General features: G+C 34.4%; 2 protein-coding genes and 1 non-coding gene across 3 annotated transcripts; all 3 read left to right on the top strand.

Moving 5' to 3' along the window:
• The first annotated feature begins 5,108 nt into the window (after positions 1 to 5,108).
• Positions 5,109 to 6,736, top strand: LOC110714031 (homeobox-leucine zipper protein ATHB-12-like). The gene is made up of 2 exons (XM_021892491.1): positions 5,109 to 5,663; positions 5,900 to 6,736. Exons 1-2 carry the CDS (start codon positions 5,307 to 5,309, stop codon positions 6,302 to 6,304), a joined length of 762 nt encoding a protein of 253 aa, XP_021748183.1. The 5' UTR covers positions 5,109 to 5,306; the 3' UTR covers positions 6,305 to 6,736.
• A 3,599-nt stretch (positions 6,737 to 10,335) lies between these two features.
• TRNAL-UAG lies at positions 10,336 to 10,415 on the top strand. Its single transcript has one exon. It is a non-coding gene; the product is annotated as a tRNA-Leu (tRNA).
• Positions 10,416 to 11,790: 1,375 nt separating this feature from the next.
• Positions 11,791 to 14,540, top strand: LOC110714503 (uncharacterized membrane protein At1g16860-like). Its single transcript, XM_021893033.1, has 4 exons — positions 11,791 to 12,313; positions 12,431 to 12,586; positions 13,654 to 13,862; positions 13,962 to 14,540. The coding sequence occupies exons 1-4, from the start codon at positions 12,002 to 12,004 to the stop codon at positions 14,125 to 14,127; spliced, it is 843 nt and encodes a 280-aa protein (XP_021748725.1). The 5' UTR covers positions 11,791 to 12,001; the 3' UTR covers positions 14,128 to 14,540.
• Positions 14,541 to 21,502: the final 6,962 nt, after the last annotated feature.

Here is a 21,502-nt window from a genome sequence, read left to right as displayed (position 1 = left end):
ATTTTCTATTTAATCAAATTTGAGGAGAAATAAATTACATAAACAAAATGTCTATTTATACCAAAGTGCAAAAAACACAACCCCTCTTTTTCTCTGAGTTATTTTCTTCTCTCAGATTTTCTCTTGAAAAATTACATACAAATGAAGGAAATGCTCAATTTATAGTTTTCCTAAAACAACCTAAGCCATTTAAAATTTAGCCTGCAATATTTATTACCATTAGTTATTTTTCCCTATATTTGGAAACACCTTTAATTTTCAATGGTAATGCATGGTTATTTAATAACCATTTATTTTTTTTCTTTATGTTTCTTAATTATCTGCCAACAATCTCCCACTTGAACACTGATTTCAATCTGTCTTCACACCAAGGAGTAGAACCTCAACTAGACTTCTGTCACTTTAAGACCAATTGATGTTGAGCACAATTTCAACTTGTCAATCGTCACTGTTTTCGTTAACATGTCTGCTGGATTCTTACTGCCAAGAATCTTTTTAAGAGTTAACACTTCATCTTCTAGAAGAGACCTGATAAAGTGACAACGAATACCGATGTGCTTTGTTCTTGAGTGAAACGCCGAATTCTTTGCTAAATGTATAACACTCTGACTATCGCTATACAAAATATTATTCACTTGTTTGAACCCCAGCTCATCTAACAAACCTTGAAGCCATATCATCTCTTTACTAGCTTCGGTCACTGCCACATACTCAGCTTCTGTAGTGGATAAAGCAACAATCTTTTGTAGTTGGGACATCCAACTTACGGCTGTATTTCCAACAGTAAATACATAACCCGTTGTGCTCTTTCTATTATCGACTTCACCGCCAAAGTTTGCATCAACGTAACCTTGTATTTTCAATTCACCTTTACCAAAGTACAAACACTTATTAATTGTACCTCGTAAATACCTCAAAATCCATTTAACAGCTTCCCAATGGACTTTTCCTGGATTGGACATAAACCTGCTTACAACTCCCACTGCATGTCCAATATCTGGTCTTGTACAAACCATTGCATACATCAAACTTCCAATAGGCATAAGGAACCTTGGCCATATATTCTTTATCTTCATCTGTCTGAGGGGACTGATCCTTTGATAGACGAAAATGACTCGCCAACGGTGTACTAACAGGCTTAGCATCACCCATATTAAATCTCTGAAGAACACGTTTGATGTACTCTGATTGTGATAACTGCAAAGTGCCTCTCTGCTTATCTCTTGTGATTTGCATTCCTAAAATCTTCTTTGATGGACCCAAGTCCTTCATGTCAAATTCCTTTGACAATTGATGCTTCAACTTTATAATATCATTCATATCAGAACCTGCTATTAACATATCATCAACATAAAGTAATAGGATGATATAACTGGATTGATATCTCTCAAAGTAGCAACAGTGGTCAGCGTTGCACTTCTGGAAATCTTCCTTGTGCATGAAGTTATCAAACTTTTTGTACCATTGTCTTGGGGCTTGTTTTAGCCCGTATAAACTTTTCTTAAGTTTGCATACCATATGCTCTTTCCCACTTTTTATAAAACCTTCTGGCTGGTGCATGTATATTTCTTCATCAAGATCTCCATGAATAAATGCAGTCTTCACATTTAACTGCTCGAGATAAAGATCTTCAATTGCAACAATACTCAACACTGTTCTAATAGTATTGAGTTTCACAACAGGAGCGAATATCTCATTATAATCAACTCCCTCTTTATGTTGAAAACCTTTGACAACTAGTCGAGCCTTATACCTCTTGGAATCATCGTGCTCCTTTTTTGCTCGATATATCCATTTGTTATGAAGGGCCTTCTTACCTATGGGTAACTCAGTTAGTTCCCATGTCTGGTTTGAAATCAGGGATTGCATTTCATCTTTCATTGCAAGCCCCCACTTGCTAGCATCTCTGGTCTGGGATGCTTCATAATAATTTTCTGGTTCCCCATCATCAGTTAATAACAAATAATTCATATATTTTCTATTAGGCACATGTGGTCGAGTACTCCTTCTTAGTGTAGGAGTTGGACAAGAAGGTTGTTGTATGTCATTTGATTGCGATGTACTGCCCTGTACAGTCTGTTCTTCTTGTTGCGGAGTACTTATGATAGTGTACTCTTGCATCGTACTGTCTGGGACATAATCTTCATCAATGAATGTAGATTCTTTTTGATTTGTTTCATAACTCTCAATTTTATGCCTATCTTTGTACATGACTCTCTCATTGAAAATTACATCTCTTGAACGAATAATCTTTTTGCTTTCATCATCCCAAATGCGGTATCCGAACTCATCTTCGCCATAACCGATAAAAGTGCAAACTTTTGATTTAGGATCAAGCTTATTTCTGCCTTGATCACTGATGTGCACATAAGCTACACAACCAAATACCTTTAAGTGCGACAATTTGATCTCTTTGCCGCTCCATACCTCCTCTGGTAATTTGTACTCCAATGGGGTTGATGGTCCTTGATTGATCAAGTAAGCTGTTGTATTGACTGCTTCTGCCCATAATTGTTTTGGTAGACCTGACTGTATACGAATGCTTCTGGATCTTTCTGTCAATGTTCGGTTCATCCGCTCAGCTATGCCATTATGCTGAGGCGTACCTGGCACAGTTCTTTCCATCTTAATACCATGCTCGTAGCAAAACTTCTTGAATTTGGTGTCCTCATATTCTCCGCCATTGTCGGACCTGAATCTTTTGATCTTCAGACCTGTTTCATTTTCAACCCTAGCTTTCCATATCCTGAAAACTTCAAACACTTCGGACTTGTATGTTAGAAAGTAAACCCATACTTTCCTAGAGTGATCATCAATAAAAGTCACAAAGTACTGTTTTCCACCTATAGACTGGGTGGTTGTTGGTCCCCACACATCAGAATGAACAAGCTCCAATTTTTCTTTCATTGGAGTTCTTCCATATGTCTGAAAGCTTACCCTCTTCTGCTTTCCAAGTATGCATTCTTCACACATGTCTAAATTCACAGATTTTAGACTAGGGAGTTTTCCAATTGAATGCATGATCTTCATTCCTTTCTCACTCATGTGACCAAGTCTTTGGTGCCATAACTTGGAATTTTCATTCTCTGTTGCAACTGCAATCGAATAACACGCTCCAGCTGTCAAATAGAGAGTACCATTCTTTTTACCATGAGAAACTATCATTGCTCCCTTTGAAATCTTCCAATTATCACCTTGAAAGATTATAGTGTAACCTTCACGAGCCAACTGCCCAACTGAGATCAAGTTCTTTCTTAGGTCAGGAACATGTTTGACATCCTTCAGCTCCCAAGCTGACCCATTTAACTTAATTTTGACATTACCTTGACCAACAATATCACAAGGTTGGTCATCACCAAGGTATACCTGTCCAAGGTTTCTATGGACATACTTCTCAAAAAAGTTTTTATTAGAAGTAGCATGGAACGATGCTCCAGAGTCTAATACCTAAGACTCTTCTTTGCTCTTCAATGAGCATATCAACGCATCATCACCTTCTCCGGTAGAAGTGACATTTGCCTCTGCCTTCACTTCTTTGCCTTTTGGTGTTCCCTTGCACTGATTTTTATAGTGCCCAATCTTTCCACAATTCCAACACTCCACAGTCTTTGAGTTTTGGAAATTATTTGGATTCCTGGATTTTGACCTCCTATCTCTAGATTGTCCTCGATAGTTTGATCTTCCGCGTTCATTCCTTCTGATTAAATTTCCTCCTCTTGACTCTGTATGCAATACTGAAGTGGATGAAGATTCACCTGATTCTCTTCGTCGAATCTCCTCACAAAGAACCAGATCACGAACGTCATCAAACTTCAACTTGTTATTTCCCGATGAGCTACTCACAGCTGTGACTGTAGCATTCCAACTATCTGGCAGGGAAGATAAAAGTATTAACGCTAATACTTCATCATCAAATTTGATTTCAACAGAACTCAATTGGGTTGTGACAGAATTGAGTTCATTAAGGTGTTGAGCTACCGATCCACCTTCCGACATCCTCAAACTAAACAACCGCCTCATCAAATGAACTTTATTGGAGGCTGATGGCTTCTCATACATATTAGAGAGAGCTTTCATGAGACCTGCCGTTGTGGTTTCCTTTGCAATGTTAAACGCCACATTGCGTGATAACGTCAATCGAATAACTCCGAGTGCTTGTCTATCTAAAAGCTTCCATTCTGCTTCTTGCATGCCATCTGGCTTTTTCTCTTCCAGAGGTTGATAGAGTTTTTTCTGGTATAAATAATCTTCAATCTGCATTTTCCAAAATCCGAAATCTTTACCATCGAATTTTTCAAGTTTAACTTCTCCTTTGTCTGCAGCCATTTCTCCCACTCAAATTTGACTTTTTCTTTTAGGATCGTTTTTATTTTTATCGTAATGTGGACTAATTGTCAACCAAGCTCTTGATACCAATTGTTAAGAAAATAATGCAAATTTTCTATTTAATCAAATTTGAGGGAGAAATAAATTACATAAACAAAATGTCTATTTATACCAAAGTGCAAAAAACACAACCCCTCTTTTCTCTGAGTTATTTTTCTTCTCTCAGATTTTCTATTGAAATTATTACATACAAATGAAGGAAATGCTCAATTTATAGTTTTCCTAAAACAACCTAAGCCATTTAAAATTTAGCCTGCAATATTTATTACCATTAGTTATTTTTCCCTATATTTGGAAACACCTTTAATTTTCAATGGTAATGCATGATTATTTAATAACCATTTATTTTTTTTCTTTATGTTTCTTAATTATCTGCCAACAGATTGTACCACATTTTATCCCCTCTTAAGTTCCTTAAGGTGTAAACAAACTTTGCATGGAAGACATGGAGTTACTTAGCTCATTAAAAGTAGATAAACTTTTTATTTTCTTGAAATTCATCAAGCAAAGCCTTTAAAACGTGAGTAAGGTGAATAATAAGTAAATTAAATAAGAGAAAGCCGAAAATAAATTATAAAGTAAAATAAGAAAAATAAAAAAGAGGGAAGAAAAAAAGAGTTAGAGATGGAAGAATATGGACAACTTTTACAAGGCACTGGAAGAAAAGTACCACACGTTACCATACCTTATTGGCTTTTCTATATTTATAAAAATGATATTTCATGGACCTAAAAATGAAGGACCTCCCTCAAACGAAGGTCGTGTAATAATATAAAAACTTTGTTTGTACCATCATAAACACAACTAATAATACATACTAGCCTATCTCTCAAATATATACCACTCGATCTATATATATTTATATCTCCCAAATTCAATTATACAAATATACTCTTATAATTTTTATTTCTTTTGTAAAAATGATGTTTGATGATGGGGATTACTACTCACCCTCAGATGTATTTAGTTGCATAAATTCACTCCCTAATTCGAAGAAATCCAAGATGATGAACAAGAGAAGGTTTACTGATGAACAAGTCAAGTCACTCGAATCGATATTTGAAAATGAGACTAAACTAGAGCCTAAGAAGAAGGTCCAAGTGGCTAGAGAGCTCGGGTTGCAACCTCGCCAGGTTGCTATTTGGTTCCAAAACAAACGAGCTCGATACAAGTCTAAGCAACTTGAGAAAGAATATAGCACCTTGAAGTCCAATTACAACTCTCTCGCTAAACGATTCGAGGACCTTAAGAAGGAGAAACAATCTCTTGTTCTTCAGGTATTTTTTATTTTCTCACTATCAACGTGACAATTAATTTTAGAGTAACGGAAGTAATTCAAATTATAATTTTTTTGAGATGTGAAATCGTGATCGATTTTGCACTAATGCACACTAGCTAATACTCATCAATATATTGTTACAAAGTATACGAAGAATATTTACATATTTTCTATCAAGTAGAAATTTAAATTAGATTGAAATTAACAATTTGTATTGCAAATTTAATTTTGCAGTTGCAAAAGTTGAAAGAAGAAGCAGAGAAGAATCAAGTAGAGAGAAAGTGTAACAATACAAATGATGTGACAAACGGCATTATTAAAAGTCAACCAGAAGATGAGAAATCAGAGAGTGAGAATAATATTAAAAATAATCATAATACAAAAAAGAGCAATGAATGTGAAGCAAAACCAGCGTTATCGTTAGAAGGATCAGAATATGGAGCTTGCAGCATCTTATCAGATGAAGGATCGAGTGAAAACACGAATTATTTCGGGATGGAAGAAGAAGCTGATATATTAACAATGGTACAGCCAGTTGATGGTTCATTAACCTCGGGCGAAGGCTGGGATGACCTTCGCCCTGATGGCCTGTTTGATCAAGCTGTTGATAGTTGTCAATGGTGGGATTTTTGGTCTTGAATCATTAATAAGTACGTCTATTACTAGGGAAATAATCAATTTGCTCAGGATGAAGTTGTGTACATCTGAACCTCTTTATATCCTTCTAGCGGCAAGATTCATATTAGGTTGTGCTTGTGCTTGTGCTTGTGCTTGTTGTGAGTGTTATTGTACATTGTAAGCATTAGCTAGGGAAAAGAGTAAAATTATGCAACCGTGATAGCTTATTAGGCTGTGCGCTAGCTAGAATTAGGCTCACTCTAAGCACATGCGCGTTATGTACATATTCATACATGGTAGAGGTACGAGTCATATGAATAAAACGTTGGGGGAGTTGAGGAGGGTATAAGCACCAGAGGATGATAGCAGATTAGTCATGTAACTTCACTTAAATATAAACGTATTCAGATCACACGCAACAACAAACTATTTTTTTTTACGGGAAACAACAAATAAACTTGATCTTTACTTGTTCATTTATTACAAGTAGCTAAGTCAAATTAATCTTATAGTTTCAGCGTTTTGAGTTCTCATTAACATGAAAAAAAAAGTCGATGTAGTGTGGGAGAAGAGGGAAAGTACACCTTTTAAGGCAAAACACTAGAGAGAAAATGAGCCCATAAAAAGGACAACTACCGTCCCTCAAATCACCACAAATCATCAACTAACCAATCCACCAACATACCGACCTTTAAAAACAAAGATGATGAATGAGAAGCACAACTCTTTTATCATGAAATAAAAAGGACAGTTTTTTTTCAAAAAGATAAAGCAAGGATGAACAAGACCCATGCTTTCAATCTAGTTTATCTACATCAATCACATTATTCATACACACAAAAATACAAAATCTCTACAACTTTCGCGAAAATTTTCATTTTCTAGAATTGGTTCAATTATCGCAAGCTTTGATCTTAGAAAAGTAGTAAATAAAAAATAAAAGTGAATAAAGTAAAGAGATTAAGTAAAAATTAATAAATACTATAAGGTAAGGGGTAAGTCGCTAAAACGTACAATATTAGTTGAGGATAAAATTAGGTATCTTGAATAAAACCACCTTGCAAAATGAAAAATAGATTAAAAAATAAACAGAGGAAATATTACAATCTAGATAGCAAAGTACCAATGTTTCTAACATCACATATTTTTGAAAACAGCATATAACATCACATATTTTTGACTCACTAACGCTCTTTGCCGTTCCCTAAGATAGGACACATTTTGTTGTTGGATGAACATCATGTTATGTAAGCAAATCGAATTGTTGACCCTTCTTTCAATATTAATGTTACTTTGATAGTGCTATATATCATAATTTAACTGATCAGTCTAGGAACATAAACCAGCTGGCTAAATTTATTTTGCTAATAAACCTCAATGCATGCAATGCTATATGCATGCCATTTTTAAATTAAGGCAATTATTTAAGACTTTTTCCTCTTCATCTTTTTTTGAATAGCATTTCCTCTTCATCTTAATACAAAGTAAAATGAATTTCTCATGCATAGATCATGTTATAAAAGGGTTAGTTAAAAGTTGAAAGAACCTTTTATTAGTAAAATAATTCTAAATGGTAAAACTCAGGTGAATATAAGAAAATGTTATAACGATGACTACAAAAACAATTTCAGTTAATAAAATTCAATATTAGGACATGTTCACATTTACTCAACTGAGCTGAACTGAACCGATGGGAGCTGAACTGCACTAATGAATAGAACTTAAATGAATATGTTATGAGAGAAGGAAATTAGGAGCTGAAGTGAACTAAATTGATTAGAGCTGAGCTGAACTGAACAGGGCTGAAATTAAGTTGAAGTGAACAAACCCTTAATCATCCCCGCCCTTGTGGCTCTTTAAAAAAAATCAATTTTAATCAATAATATAAATGGAGTATTAGTTTTGATGGATGGAAAAATACTAAGGGTTTGTTCTCATAGACTGAACTGAATTAAACTGAACTGAGCTGAATATTTTATAGGAAAAATGTAAACTAATAATCCCACCTTTAGTCGGTCTTCCATAAACAATCCCACCTTTTGAAATTCCAGAAACAAACCCACCTTAAACCCCCATCTTCCATTAACAATCCTTTACCGGTTGTATTGTTTTGATAACCGGTTTTCATAGGTTATAAGACACGTGTCAGGTTTTAATAGGTTTAAATTTTTTTTTAAAAAAAAAAACAAACTAATAAAAAAATAATAATAAAAAAAAAACAAAACCAAAACCCCCAACCTAGCCACCGTATCCCTTCCCCATCCTGCCACCGCATCCCCTCCCCATCCCCGCCCTTGCTTTTCCCGGCAACCCAACCTACCCCTTCAAGGCGCCGGAACCCAACCCCTGAAGCCCGAAATCAGCACTTGCAGCCGCCTAGCTTCCCCAAAAACCCAACCCAATCCGCAGCCCAGAACCCCTCTTTCTCCTTCTCCTTCTCTTTCTCTCTTCTCTTTGGTATGTTTCACTCTCCTCTGAATTCATCAATTCATTCCCTTTCAATTCGATTTTTCAGATGATTGAAATAATAATTTGCATTTAATTTCAAACCAAAAATTGAATTGGAGACGATGGGTGACGTTTTTCAGGGCCGGAGTAGACTATTTCGTGGCTGGGGTGGAGTATTTCGTGGCTGAGGATTGAGTTTCAGCCTTTTAGGGGGCTGGTGTGGGGATTTTGTGGCAGTGGGTGGAGTTTTCGTGGTGGGGGTTGGGTTTCGGGGGTGGTTATTGGATTTTCCGGCGTGGTTGGTGCGTTTCGTGGTGGCTTGGTTGTGGGGGTGGCGGTAAGGAGTGAGTGTTGGGTGGTGGTTTGACTAGTGGCTTGAGAAGGAGTATAGTTAAAATAAATAAATAAGTAAAATAACCTGCTTAACAAGTTGTAGGTCAATGGGATCGTTAGTAGAAGATGAGGCTCAAAAGTGGGATTGTTTCTAGAATTTCAAAAGGTGGGATTGTTTATGGAAGACCGACTAAAGGTGGGATTATTAGATTACAATTTTCCTATTTTATAAGAGAAGGAAATTAGGAGATAAACTGAACTGAACTAAGCTGAACTAAATTGAACTGAACTAAAAATAAACGTATGAAAACAAGCCCTAACTAGTAATACAAAATAAACATTACTACTATTTTAGTTTAGAAATATTGCTATGGAGTACTTGTGATACCCCTTAGGCTTCACAAAAAAAGACTAGTTTTCTCCATTATTCAGAAATCCTCAAGGTATCCGCAAATTTGTTCTATGACTTAAATACCCTAATTAATTACGAATTAATTTTATAACTTAAATTCCCTAATTAATGATGATCATGCCAACACCATTAGTTTTCTTTCCCTCTCTCTTTCACAATTGATGCTCTAATGGGACGTTTGGTACTCGTTATGAAGAACAAGAATAAGAGGAATAGAAATGAATAATGATAGAAAATGGTTGGGAAGAGATAAGAATAAATTAAGTGTTCATCCATATTATGCAAGAATTGCGAATATAATTGGAATTATTAGTGCTAAGTTTTTTGAATTGAATTACCTATACAAATTTCGTTTTTTTTTTCCCTCCTCTTTTATCTAATTAAAGGTAAATTTATCGTATCCCTCAGTCTTAAACCATGCCCAATTACCTAGTATACAACCGTTAGTGGGATAAGAAGGTGTTTTGTCAATAATAACTCTTACTCCTAAAGTAAGTCTACATATTCATCTCACTAATAATCAAACCATTAGATGTATCATTCATATCTAATCTCTTATTCTTCACACATCCTCATTATATTATCACCCTAAACATTAAACAATCACTCCTTTGTATTTCATAGGAAGGAGGGTAGGTGAGTAAGTAAATATAGTTGGTAGTACAAGTACTAGAAAGTAGGGAAGGACAAAGATGAATTGACATTGCCAAAGAAAATTAGGCCCACTACTATCCAAAACAATGGAAGTATCGAGGACTATAAACATAGATCCACTATCATAACATTCCCTTTTAAAAATTGTCGTAAATTGTGATAATTGTATCAACTATTAATAAATATGCTTTAATATGACACACAAGACAGTTTGGCCGAGTGGTCTAAGGCGCCAGATTTAGGCTCTGGTCCGAAAGGGCGTGGGTTCAAATCCCACAGCTGTCATTTTTTTTGCACTCCTTATTATAAGATCAAGTATCAATTCTTAGATAAGTTTTGTTCACATCATATTAAATAAACCATCGTCATTCATTCAGCGAGTCCTTACTCCGTATGGACTTTTCATGTTTATATTGCCATACTCCGTAAAATTATAACATATGTACTCTAATGAAAGTAGAAGTGATTTCAACATTCACAAATTAAATTCACACCTCGCTCATTTCTCCAAGAATAAGTGATTTAATTTTAGTTGTCACAAATCATGTTTCCATCGCCCTACTAGTCATATTGTGCCGTTCTTTCATTTTCGTGTTCTAATTAAAATCGTCTCATTTTTACGTTGCAGGGATTAACTTCACGTTTTAATATCACCTCACTAATAAAAACTGTAGTGGTGAAGTAGTGCTCTTTCTTTAGGATGAGTTGATAATCAAATCATGCTTTAATGACATTAAAAAAAAAGTGTCATGTTGATGTTAAATCAAGAAAGAAAAAAATGGCACATACTGTACGAAGCAATGATAATACTATCATTCACAAGATCCGATCCTATAAAAGTCCAAAGTATCCTCGCTAACCTAAGATAAGTAATAGTACCCCTACTTTGACAATAAACTTTGAAAATACTGTACATACTCTACATAGGCTCCACAATTTTCTTTTGTTGACAAGTGATTTTTTTTTTTTTCCTTTTAAATCATTGTACAGTTAGATTACTAGTTTATTAAATAAATTGTGTCCTCTTTGATATATATATATATATATATATATATATATATATATATATGGTTCCAAATAAGAGCTTCATTTGGCTTTTGCACCAATTCTTAGGAAGGTGTGTAAATAAATAGTGGGATTTAGTTGATTATAGGTGAAATTAGGTTTTAGAAGTGTATGAATAAGTAAGATAATAATGTTTGATTGATTATTGCTAGATAAATAAAAGATAATACAGTAAGTGAAATGAAAGTTTATTTAGGACCAGAATTTTGGATGAAATTAAACTTTTATTTGGGGACAAAATGAACATTATTTCACATGGAAGATTAAACAGTACATTTATTTTGAAGGAAGTGAGTATGTTCATCTGGATTAACATGATATTTTGAGATCCTTTTGCATATTTCATCTTCAATCTCAATGTCATATAGCTACAACTTGAGATTTATGTGAAATACTACCTCCGTTATAGGTTATGTGCAACGATTAAACATTTTTCCTCTTTGCTTTATGTCAAATCGCTGCACATAACATGTAACGAAGGTAGTAAGTAATTTCGTCTCTAATGATGAATTTATGACCCATATTTGTACTCCCAAATTCATATTGCTTGGTGGGCCGACCTCGTCAACTATTAGGCCAATCCACTAATGTAACAACCATTCGGGCCGACCCATTAAATAAGAAGAAGAATGTTACGTCATAATCGGGGGGTCCGAATTCTGACAACACAGCCCATTAAACCGCACTACTGAAAACCAGCAGCAGTTTTTCCAGAAAACACAGTACCCAGAAACAAAAACAGCACCCAAAAAAGCCAAAAACCAGGAAACTTAAAGAGAGAGAAATTAATAAAACTTGTAAAAGTGATGAATGTTATCTCCTGTTCTTCCTCTTCAGATGCAACTCCACATTATTACATTTCAATCCCAAGAACTTCTATTCTTATTCTAATCTTTCTGTTTATAATTGGTTTTAGTGTTTCCCTTTTTATCCTCATTGAAGTTAAAAATGCTCTATTCTTCCTTGCTTCGCTATCTCTTTCCGCCATTGTTGCCGCCTTTATAATCTGGAATGCGGTCTCCTTCCGCCGTAACACCTCGCTTCTGTTTTTCCTGCGCTCCTTTCCTGTCTCCGACCTCCGCCTCGCCCGACATGGGCAACTTGTCAAGATTACTGGGGTAATTTATTTCACTTATTTTATTGTATTTTTGTTGGGTTTAATTCGATTGTTTGAAATTTCTGGGTTTAGTGATTTTGAATCTAAATGTTTAACAGTAGTGTTGTGTTGATGTCAGCCAGTTTCGTGCGGTGAAGTATCATTAGAATCATCGTATGAAAATGTTGGTGGATGCGTTTATACGTCTACTCTTTTGTATGAATATCAAGGATTTGGATTCAAGGCTTTCAATCTTAAACAACCATGCTTTCTTTGGAGATTAGCTTTTTCTGAGGTATGTTACTGTTTTTATATTTTTTTCATTGAGCAGGGTTTTAACTTTTAATTCATAATGTTCTGTTATAATACTATTATTACATTTGTTTGTGGGACAATAATGTAATTTGAGACTTTTAGAGTTACAGAAGTCTGATTATCTGATTGTGTTGTGTTACTTGGATTCTGAGTACTCATGTCTTTGTCACACACTCACACTTGGCAAATTTATGATTTTTCATTCTTTTAATCCACATCATTGTATGATGAATTTACTTGAATTATGAGGATTCAACAAGGTTACTTGAGGTAGATCATATTGGTTAATGGTTTTGTGTCTAGATTTTCTAACTATTATTTGAGAAATGCGAAATGGTACACACTTGGGCTTATTTGACAACACTAGTTAGCAAATTGTGTTTCCGTACCCATTCTCATACTGCAATGTAAGGGATTTGCCTTTACACATTACAGCATTACTCATGGAAACAATCTTGTTAGCAAATTGTGTTTCCGTACCAATCTTGTTTCAGTGGTAAGTAAAATGTCATGTTTTGACCATTTATTATTTTATCATTAAAGTTCATGAATCACTTGTCCTGCTGTTAGTTACAAGAATGTTGCCTTTTTTGGTCCCATATACTACCTTCTCTCATAAATATTTCACCTATTTCGTCTTCAGAGTTAATTACTTGCCCGTTTATCAAGTTGTAACAACCTTACCTAGTTTGTAACAATCTATTCAAGCTTTCACCCTATAGTATCTACGCTAACACTAGAATATGCCTGGCCTTCTTATGATTGGAATATACTATTGCAGAGGCTGATTTAATACTCAGACTCTTCAATTCACATCCAGCGTTAATGTCAAATCTTTGATCCTACGACATGGGTATAAAACCTTGACACTCTATTGTGGACTAAATTCTTGGAAGTTTTCATAGAAAGACACTCGAGTGCTTACACATAACCATGTATGACCCCAAGTACCCTAGTCTGAGTAACATACCAAATGACATCTATATCTTTCTGACTTCAAATATTGTCTTTCATGATGAACGTTTGAAACGGATACTTTTATTGCAGAGGCTTTCTACAGACTTTTACATTTCTGACAAAAACTCAGGCATTCGAATTTTGGTAAAAGCTGGATGCGGATGTAAAATTGTTCCCCTAATCGTTGAGAGCAGGCTTGTGTCTACAAGGAAGCACAGAATTCTATCCCCCAACTTGACAAAATGGCTGACACACAGAAATCTTGCAACCAACTCTCGGGTGATACGCCTTGAAGAAGGGTAACTCCTCTCAGCTCCTCCTCTTTCCCCTTTTGAGAACTGAGTATGAATGTATGATTTAACTCGGGTGCTTAAGGAACTCTACCTGCTTCTTATCAGCTATATAAAAGAAGGTGACTGTGCCACTATCATAGGCATTCTGCATAGAGAGGGTGATGATATTGCAATGGTTGTTCAGCCACCAGAGCTCATTTCCACAGGCTGTCTGTGGCAAAGACTATTATTTCCTGTTAATTTTGATGGCTTACTACTCGGCCTCCCCTAATGTCACCGACCTTGCTGATACAAGTTATATACCGCATCCTGATGAAGTACTTAACCCAAATGTAGTAAAATTGCAGGGATTCGGACTTCATTCTGTAACCATAGTCCATAGCGCTGCCATTGAAGAAGTCAACCGATGGACAGACTCTTGACTGTCATAAAACTTGCCAATGTAGCATAATCTATAGATAGAATTAATGGGGGTTACATCAAGATTTGCACCGCCTTTTTTGGAATGTGATTATATATGAACTGAATAGCATGAACTTAAGCTGATGTTTACTGCATCTATTACTGATAAACAGAGGGATTAAGAGTTCTTTTGGAGGAATACTTGATTACTTGAAAATGCAAGTACAGTTCTCCCTTTGAAACTAATACACCTTTGAATAATTTGATTTTTCGTTTATACCAATTGCCTTTTTACACATTGTTCAATGCACGTGATAGATATATCCAATTAAGGCCATGTCATTTTTTGTTAGTTTCATGTTTGAAAACATAACATACTTGATGACAGCATAAGCTTTGAAAACAAAAGAGAAAGCCAATTATACAATACCTATGTATCTATTGAAATCGCCTTAAACAAGTACGAGTATAATATTTGTAGTTGCAAAGTACGTATATTCTTTGATAATGGGTGATGCAAATTGTACATTAAGTGTAGTGCAAGGATGAATATTTTGAAAGTATGAATGAGCTCATTGATGCCCTTCTCCACCCTCTCTTATTATCCATCTCCTATCAATACTCTCATATTTGGTTCGTTCGTCCAAACTTTTTTGGTATAATTTGTATTATAACATGATAAATTAATCTGGACGAAGGGAATAGTTGGTAAGACATGATCTCCCAATGATTTTATTTGGTAAGAACTAATCTATTGAAAAGGAAAATTGCCTTTAAAATCTTTTGGCTATACTTTTTTGTCTTTAATAAGTTAATCTCAATATTATTGGTCTATCATGACTTTACTATTGCTAAATTATTCAGTTGTTTGATCAAGAATGAAAAAGATGGTCTAGATTAGCTCACCATAAAGTGAGGAATAAAATCAACTGCTTGATTTGCCCTCTGATACATGCATAGCAAGTATTGGCTCTAGATAACGAAAATTTTGAATATCTTTTGATGGATAAATGATCGATAATTTATACCAGCAAGCTTGAAACAGATGCTGAGAATTGCTTGTCAAAATGCAAATTTATCTACTTAACCCTCCTATGCGCCATGCCCCAAGGCTAGCTTGGCATTTATGAATCGAAGCCGCCTGTGAGGCCATGAGCTGATGAACCAACCACAGTGGCTAGAGTGCGGTATTTTAGATGGGCCAATTTTCATCATTTTTATTTACTAAAGGGCTTAATTTAGCGAAGAAGCTCTTATTAGTTATCCGAGTTTATAATTTAATTTTGAGATTAAATCACGACTCGTTTGTATGATAGACTGGTTTATTTGGGTAAGAATCAAACCTTTGGAGGTCTTATGTGAGTTGTTTCTTATCCAACCTAAAACAAAAAAAGCACTTAAAAACGCATTACATTTATAATTTTATGAATGAAGTGATGTGTTCCATTAATTAAACTCTTTTGTGCTATAGAGATGATTATGAATCCGATACCTTAGTTACTAATAACAACTTAATCATGTTTATTAACTAGTAGTCAGTAGACTCAGTACTATTATAGCCAATTGTATCAAACTAAATATGATTTCATAAACAGAGAATCTAGGCTATTTTAGATATGATATGAAACGTATAGCATTGCGCCATCATCTTTTACAATCAATATAGAAAGAACATAAAATAGAGCATTTTCAAGCAAAGATTCAATATGGACCTATAACACTTGTACGTTGTACTTTAAAAGAAGCCCACAAATAAAATTGGTAGTCCCATGCAAACGTGAAACCCACACCCATGACCATGACCTCCCAACTTTACAACTGAATATATTCCCATTCATATTTTACTTTATTAGTATATAAATCTAAAATAGTATAATTCCTAACCTATCGACCTACTTCCTCCATCTAGAGGTGTCAATTCGGATAATCAGATCGAGTTTGAGGATGTCGGGTCGGATCGGGTAAATAAATTGAGTCATACTAAATTAAAAATATTTTTCGGATCGATTTCGGGTGGGGTTGGATGTGTTTTTAATTTGACACCTTTAGCTACTCCGTCCCTTTTTAGTTCACCTAGCTCTCATATTTATTTTTCAAATGTTTGGACAAAAATATTGTGCATGAGTAAAATATTTTTGTACATTAGGAGAAAAAGAGAGCAAGTCAGAAACCGTATCAAAATAATACATACGGAGTAGTAGTCTAAGGGATAGAGGGAGTACAAAGTGTGATCAATACTATATACTAAAAGACACACCATCCTGGTGTGTCCTTAGTTATTTTTTTTTCCTTTTTTAAAAACAAAATTTAATTTAGGAAGCAAATCATTTACAAAAATCATATTATTTTTTTTGTACATATTCCATACTAACACGTAATAATTATTATATTTAAAATAAAAGATTCATTCACAAAGCTTTCTAAAAAAAAAATTGGGCAATACATACCAAAAATCAATATTTTTAAATAATTGGTGACCTATTTTACAATAAGAAAAAATATTGCTCAGATTTTTTTTGCCTACTTTTATTTAGTTGTGTATTGGAAGCTACAATTAAAATTGCAAATACCAAATTAACATATCACACACTTTTATTATTTCTCGACTAATTTATAATTATAATACTTCTCAATCAATCAATCAAAATATATAATATATATATATATATATATATATATATTATATATATATATATATATATATATATATATATGGCACGGGATCTAACCTAGTAATCTATATACTTTACAAGAAAAGAGAAAATTGTTGAAAGAAAGTAAGAGAGCTTTATATTGTCAAGTCTTACAGCGTACTGTAGAGCCTAATAAGAAGATATTGAATCTTGTTCATTGGAGAAGTTGTCTAAAAAAACTTCCATTTGCAGGCATCCGAATCCTGCTATTAGAGCAAGTGGGTTTGGCTTCCAAACTCTTTAGATTCTCAAGATTCATGGATCACCATGTACGGGTTCATTATTATACTTGAAAGTAACGAGTGGGTTAGACATTTTTCCAAAGAATCTAACCTCCTTTTTTTTTTTTTTACTACCTCCATTTCATGTTTTTTATAACTTTGGGGTATTATTTTTGAGACATAAAATATTCCAAAGTTACAAAAAATATGAAACGGAGGTAGTAATATACTTTTTATGTGTCATTTCAATCGTCTACCTACTATAAATTCCGGTGCACTTTAATTTCCATTGACAAATAAAAAAACTTGCAAATGATTATAGGAACAAATTAAATATATGTGTATGTAAATTGATGCTTTAGAGTTTAATTTAGAATGACCAGGCCATACTTTGAATTGGATGAGGAGATCAAAAGATAAACGAATGACCAAGAAATTAAAGTGCATATAGCTTAATCTACTAATATTATACTACGTACAATTTTCATATTGAATTATGAGTATAATATAGTATATTTCAATTTGTATAAATTAATTATAGGCTTTAACTACCAGTTTAAACTTTTGATTGAATTAGAATAATATAGTATTATGCGTCACTACAACCATATATCTATATGGTATTGGTGTGTATTTTTCACAACCGTGCATCACACCATCACTTGTAGTCTAAGTCTAAGGCTAAGCTGTTTGAGCAAGCTGGATGTACAAAAATGATCGTAAGATGGATATATAGCTCAAATTCGATCAAATTAAAGTGGAGCAAAGACGATCAATCTTTTCACCAATGTTATAAATTGATAAGCATAATATTGGCCTATTGGGTAGTTTTACTCTATGAGTGGATCTGGTTGGCATGTTTGATTCTGTTTGAAATTGGAAAGAAGTGATAAGGAAAAAAGGTCAAATTTATTTTAGGCATACATTTTGATAAAATAAGTAAACATGAAACTTGAATTCTCAAGTCCATATTGGCACTTCAGATGGCTTACACCACACATATTAAGCTTTCTGACATTGAAATAAATATCTTGAAAGAATATGATATTTTGAAATTAAAAGTATATATGAAAAGAGTTTATTCCATTTATATAAGCCTAAAATAAGGTTATTTGTCCATATTAAAACTAATTGATGAAATAGATGTTATTTCCTCCTCTTTTTAGGTTGTAAAGTGTGCATGCACTAAATTTTTTTTTTAAAAATAATAATAATAATTATAAAAAAAAAAAAAAAAACATTGTTAGTTTTCTCATCTCTTTTCAAATTAGGGCATGTTTACATTTACTGAACTGAGCTGAGCTGAATTGAACTAAACTGAATTGATTAGAATTAAACTGTGAACTGAATAGAGCTGAAATGATTATTTTATGAGAGAAGGAAATTATGAGCTGAACTGAATTGAAGTGAATTGATTGGAGCTGAAATGAACATGCCCTTGAAACATTTTAAAAAGTTATGTGGTACTTCTTGTTTCTTTAGTTCCATTATATTAGAATCTAGACACATCTACCAACTAAGATATTTTTCTAAATTCTTTTTAATGTATAAGAAAAAACTTATATGAAGTAATCAATAAAGGTCTTGTTTGATTCGTTTTAAATATTTTAATAAGCTTTTACTAACAAGTATTTAGAAATATTAATGATTTAAAATATGAAATGACAATGCAATGCTAACTAGAGCTGTCAATTCGGGTAAACAGGTCGGGTTTGGGTCGAGTAAGAGCAGGTCGGGTCAACTCGGATCAGGTCAATTCTTATTAATTCCATATCCTATGCAGGTTGGGTTTGGGTCGGGTCATGCTTGAGTCGGGTCACATCGGGTCATACTTCTTATCGGGTATGGGTCGAGTTTAGGTCAGTTTAATAACAGGTCGAGTTACATACATTCGGGTCGGGTTTAATTCGGGTTTTCACGGGTGAAAACGGGTTAGGGTAATTCTCGGATTCGAAACGGGTTTGGTTCAAGTCAATAATTTGCGGGTTATAATCAGGTCGGGTCATTCTCGGGTTTAAGTCGGGTTCGGTTCAAGTCAATAATTTGCGGATTATAATCAGGTCGGGTCATTCTCGGGTTTAAGTCGGGTTCGGTTCAAGTCAATAATTTGCGATTATAATCAGGTCAGGTCATTCTCGGGTTCAAGTAAATAATTTACGGGTTATAATCAGGCTGGGTCATTTCCAAGTCTGGTCATTCTCGGGTTCAAGTAAATAATTTGCGGGTTATAATCAGGTTGGGTCATTTTCAAGTCGGGTCATTCTTGGATTCAAGTGGGGTTATGTTCAAGTCAATAATTTACAGGTTACAATCAGGTCGGGTCATTTCCAAGCCAGGTCATATTCGGGTTCAACTAACTATAAATAGATAATTATATATCACTTTTATCAAACTAATTATTTCCTTTGACTATAATATATATGACAATATACTAGGGAACTATAGTCTATGATTTAGGAAGATAATTATCTCCTTTGACCATACAATAATATATACTATATTTAACTCTAAAATTTGAGGATGATGCTCCTTTCTTTCGCTGGCCTGGACCGACTTGGTCTCCCTAGAAAAAAATGCTTTGATCAACAATAATAAGGTGGTCTAAATTGCATTTAAGGTGATTTGAAATCGGGTCAGAAACAATTTGGGTTGAATTTTGGTCGGGTCTATAAAAATTCGTGTTCATTTCGAGTCGGGTTAGTAACAGATCGGGTTGAATTTTTGGGTCGAGTAAGTAATAAGTCTGGTAAAATTCGTGTCCGATCAAAAACTAGTTGGGTTGAATTTGGGGCAGGTCAATAACAAGTCGGGTTGATTTCGGGTTGGGTTTGTAACAGGTTGGGTTATGAACGGGTCGGGCTGAATTCAAGTCAGGCTAGTAACAAGTCTGGTTAAATTCAGGTTTTGACAGGTTAAAACGGGTTGGGGTCAATTTCAGTTCAAGTCAGGTTCGGTTCAAGTTAATTAAATTGGCCGTTGTAAACCGGTAAATCGATGCAAGTTGTAAACCGATATATTGGCCGTTTAACAACAATTTGGATGGTTCCACACACCCAATTGGAGTCCCATATGGTATTAAGAACCATGGTAAACATTTTGGCAATTTTTATTTTTGATAAAAAAAAAATTAAAAATTCCAAAATTGAAGGCATATACACCCTTTTTGAGAAATTATGGAGGTTTCGGGGCCCGGTGTCGAAATCTTGAAATTCTATGGGATACATCTCAGGATCATATTGTGCCGTTTGGAGCAATTTATGATCATTACATGTTGTCGTAAATGTTCATGGTAGGCTTGATTTAATGAAATCAGTGCAACTTGTAAACCGGTAAATTGGTCGTTCAAAGGCAAATTAGATTGTTCAACCCACCCAATTGGAATCTCGGAAGGTATTAGGGACCAAGGTAAAAATTTCGACAATTTTTATTTCCGGGCGAAAAAAAGTCAAGAAATTCCAAATCAAAGCCTTAAAAAATTCCAAGTTATAAACTGGTAAATAGGTCGTTTAAGGCAAATTGGATTGTTCCACCCACCCAATTGGACTCATGAAGGGTATTAGGGACCATGGTAAAAATTTCGGCAATTATTATTTCCGGGCGAAAATAGTCTAAAAATTCCAAAAATAAAGGCTAATATCCACGCTTTTTGAGAAATTTTGGAGATTTCAGGGCCCGGTATCGAAAAGCCATGAGATTTTAGGGAATACATCTCAGGGTCATATAATGCCGTTTGAAACCATATATGATCATTATATGTTGTCATAGATGTTCGTGGAAAGCTTGAGTTAATGAAATCGGTGCAAGTTGTAAACCAGTAAATTGGTCGTTTAAAGGCAAATTGATGGTTCCACCCGGCCACCCAATTGGACTACTGGAGGGTATTAGGGACCATGGTAAATATTTCGGCAATTTTTAATTTTGGGCGAATAAAGTCAAAAAGATTCCAAAATTAAAGGCTAAGATCCACATTTTCGAGAAATTTTGCAGGTTTCGAGACCCGGTGTCGAAAAGCCTTTAAATTTTAGGGGATACATCTCGGGGTAATATAATGTCGTATGGAACCATTTATGATCATTATATGTTGTCATAAATTTTTGTGGTAGGCTTGATTTAATGAAATCGATACAAGTTGTAAACTGATAAACTGGTCGTTTTAAGGCAAATAGGATAGTTCAACCCACCCAATTGGACTCTCGGAGGGTATTTGGAACCATGGTAAAAATTTCGGCAATTTTTATTCGCAGGCGAAAAAAAGTTAAAAAAAAAAAAAAAAAAAAAAGAAGGCTTATATCCACTTTTTTTTGATAAATTTTGGAGGTTTCGGGTCACA

Source organism: Chenopodium quinoa, unplaced genomic scaffold (assembly GCF_001683475.1).
Source record: "Chenopodium quinoa cultivar QQ74 unplaced genomic scaffold, ASM168347v1, whole genome shotgun sequence".
Taxonomy (NCBI): Eukaryota; Viridiplantae; Streptophyta; class Magnoliopsida; order Caryophyllales; family Amaranthaceae; genus Chenopodium; species Chenopodium quinoa.
The sequence above is the reverse complement of the archived record's forward strand: the minus strand, read 5'-3'. Positions and strand labels throughout refer to the sequence as shown.

Coding starts and splice junctions, on each gene's coding strand:
- LOC110714031 (XM_021892491.1), top strand. CDS start 5,307: ATGATGTTTGATGATGGGGATTACTACTCACCCTCAGATGTATTTAGT. Junction 5,664..5,899: donor AACAATCTCTTGTTCTTCAG/GTATTTTTTATT, acceptor TTAATTTTGCAG/TTGCAAAAGTTGAAAGAAGA.
- LOC110714503 (XM_021893033.1), top strand. CDS start 12,002: ATGAATGTTATCTCCTGTTCTTCCTCTTCAGATGCAACTCCACATTAT. Junction 12,314..12,430: donor AACTTGTCAAGATTACTGGG/GTAATTTATTTC, acceptor TGTTGATGTCAG/CCAGTTTCGTGCGGTGAAGT. Junction 12,587..13,653: donor GGAGATTAGCTTTTTCTGAG/GTATGTTACTGT, acceptor CTTTTATTGCAG/AGGCTTTCTACAGACTTTTA.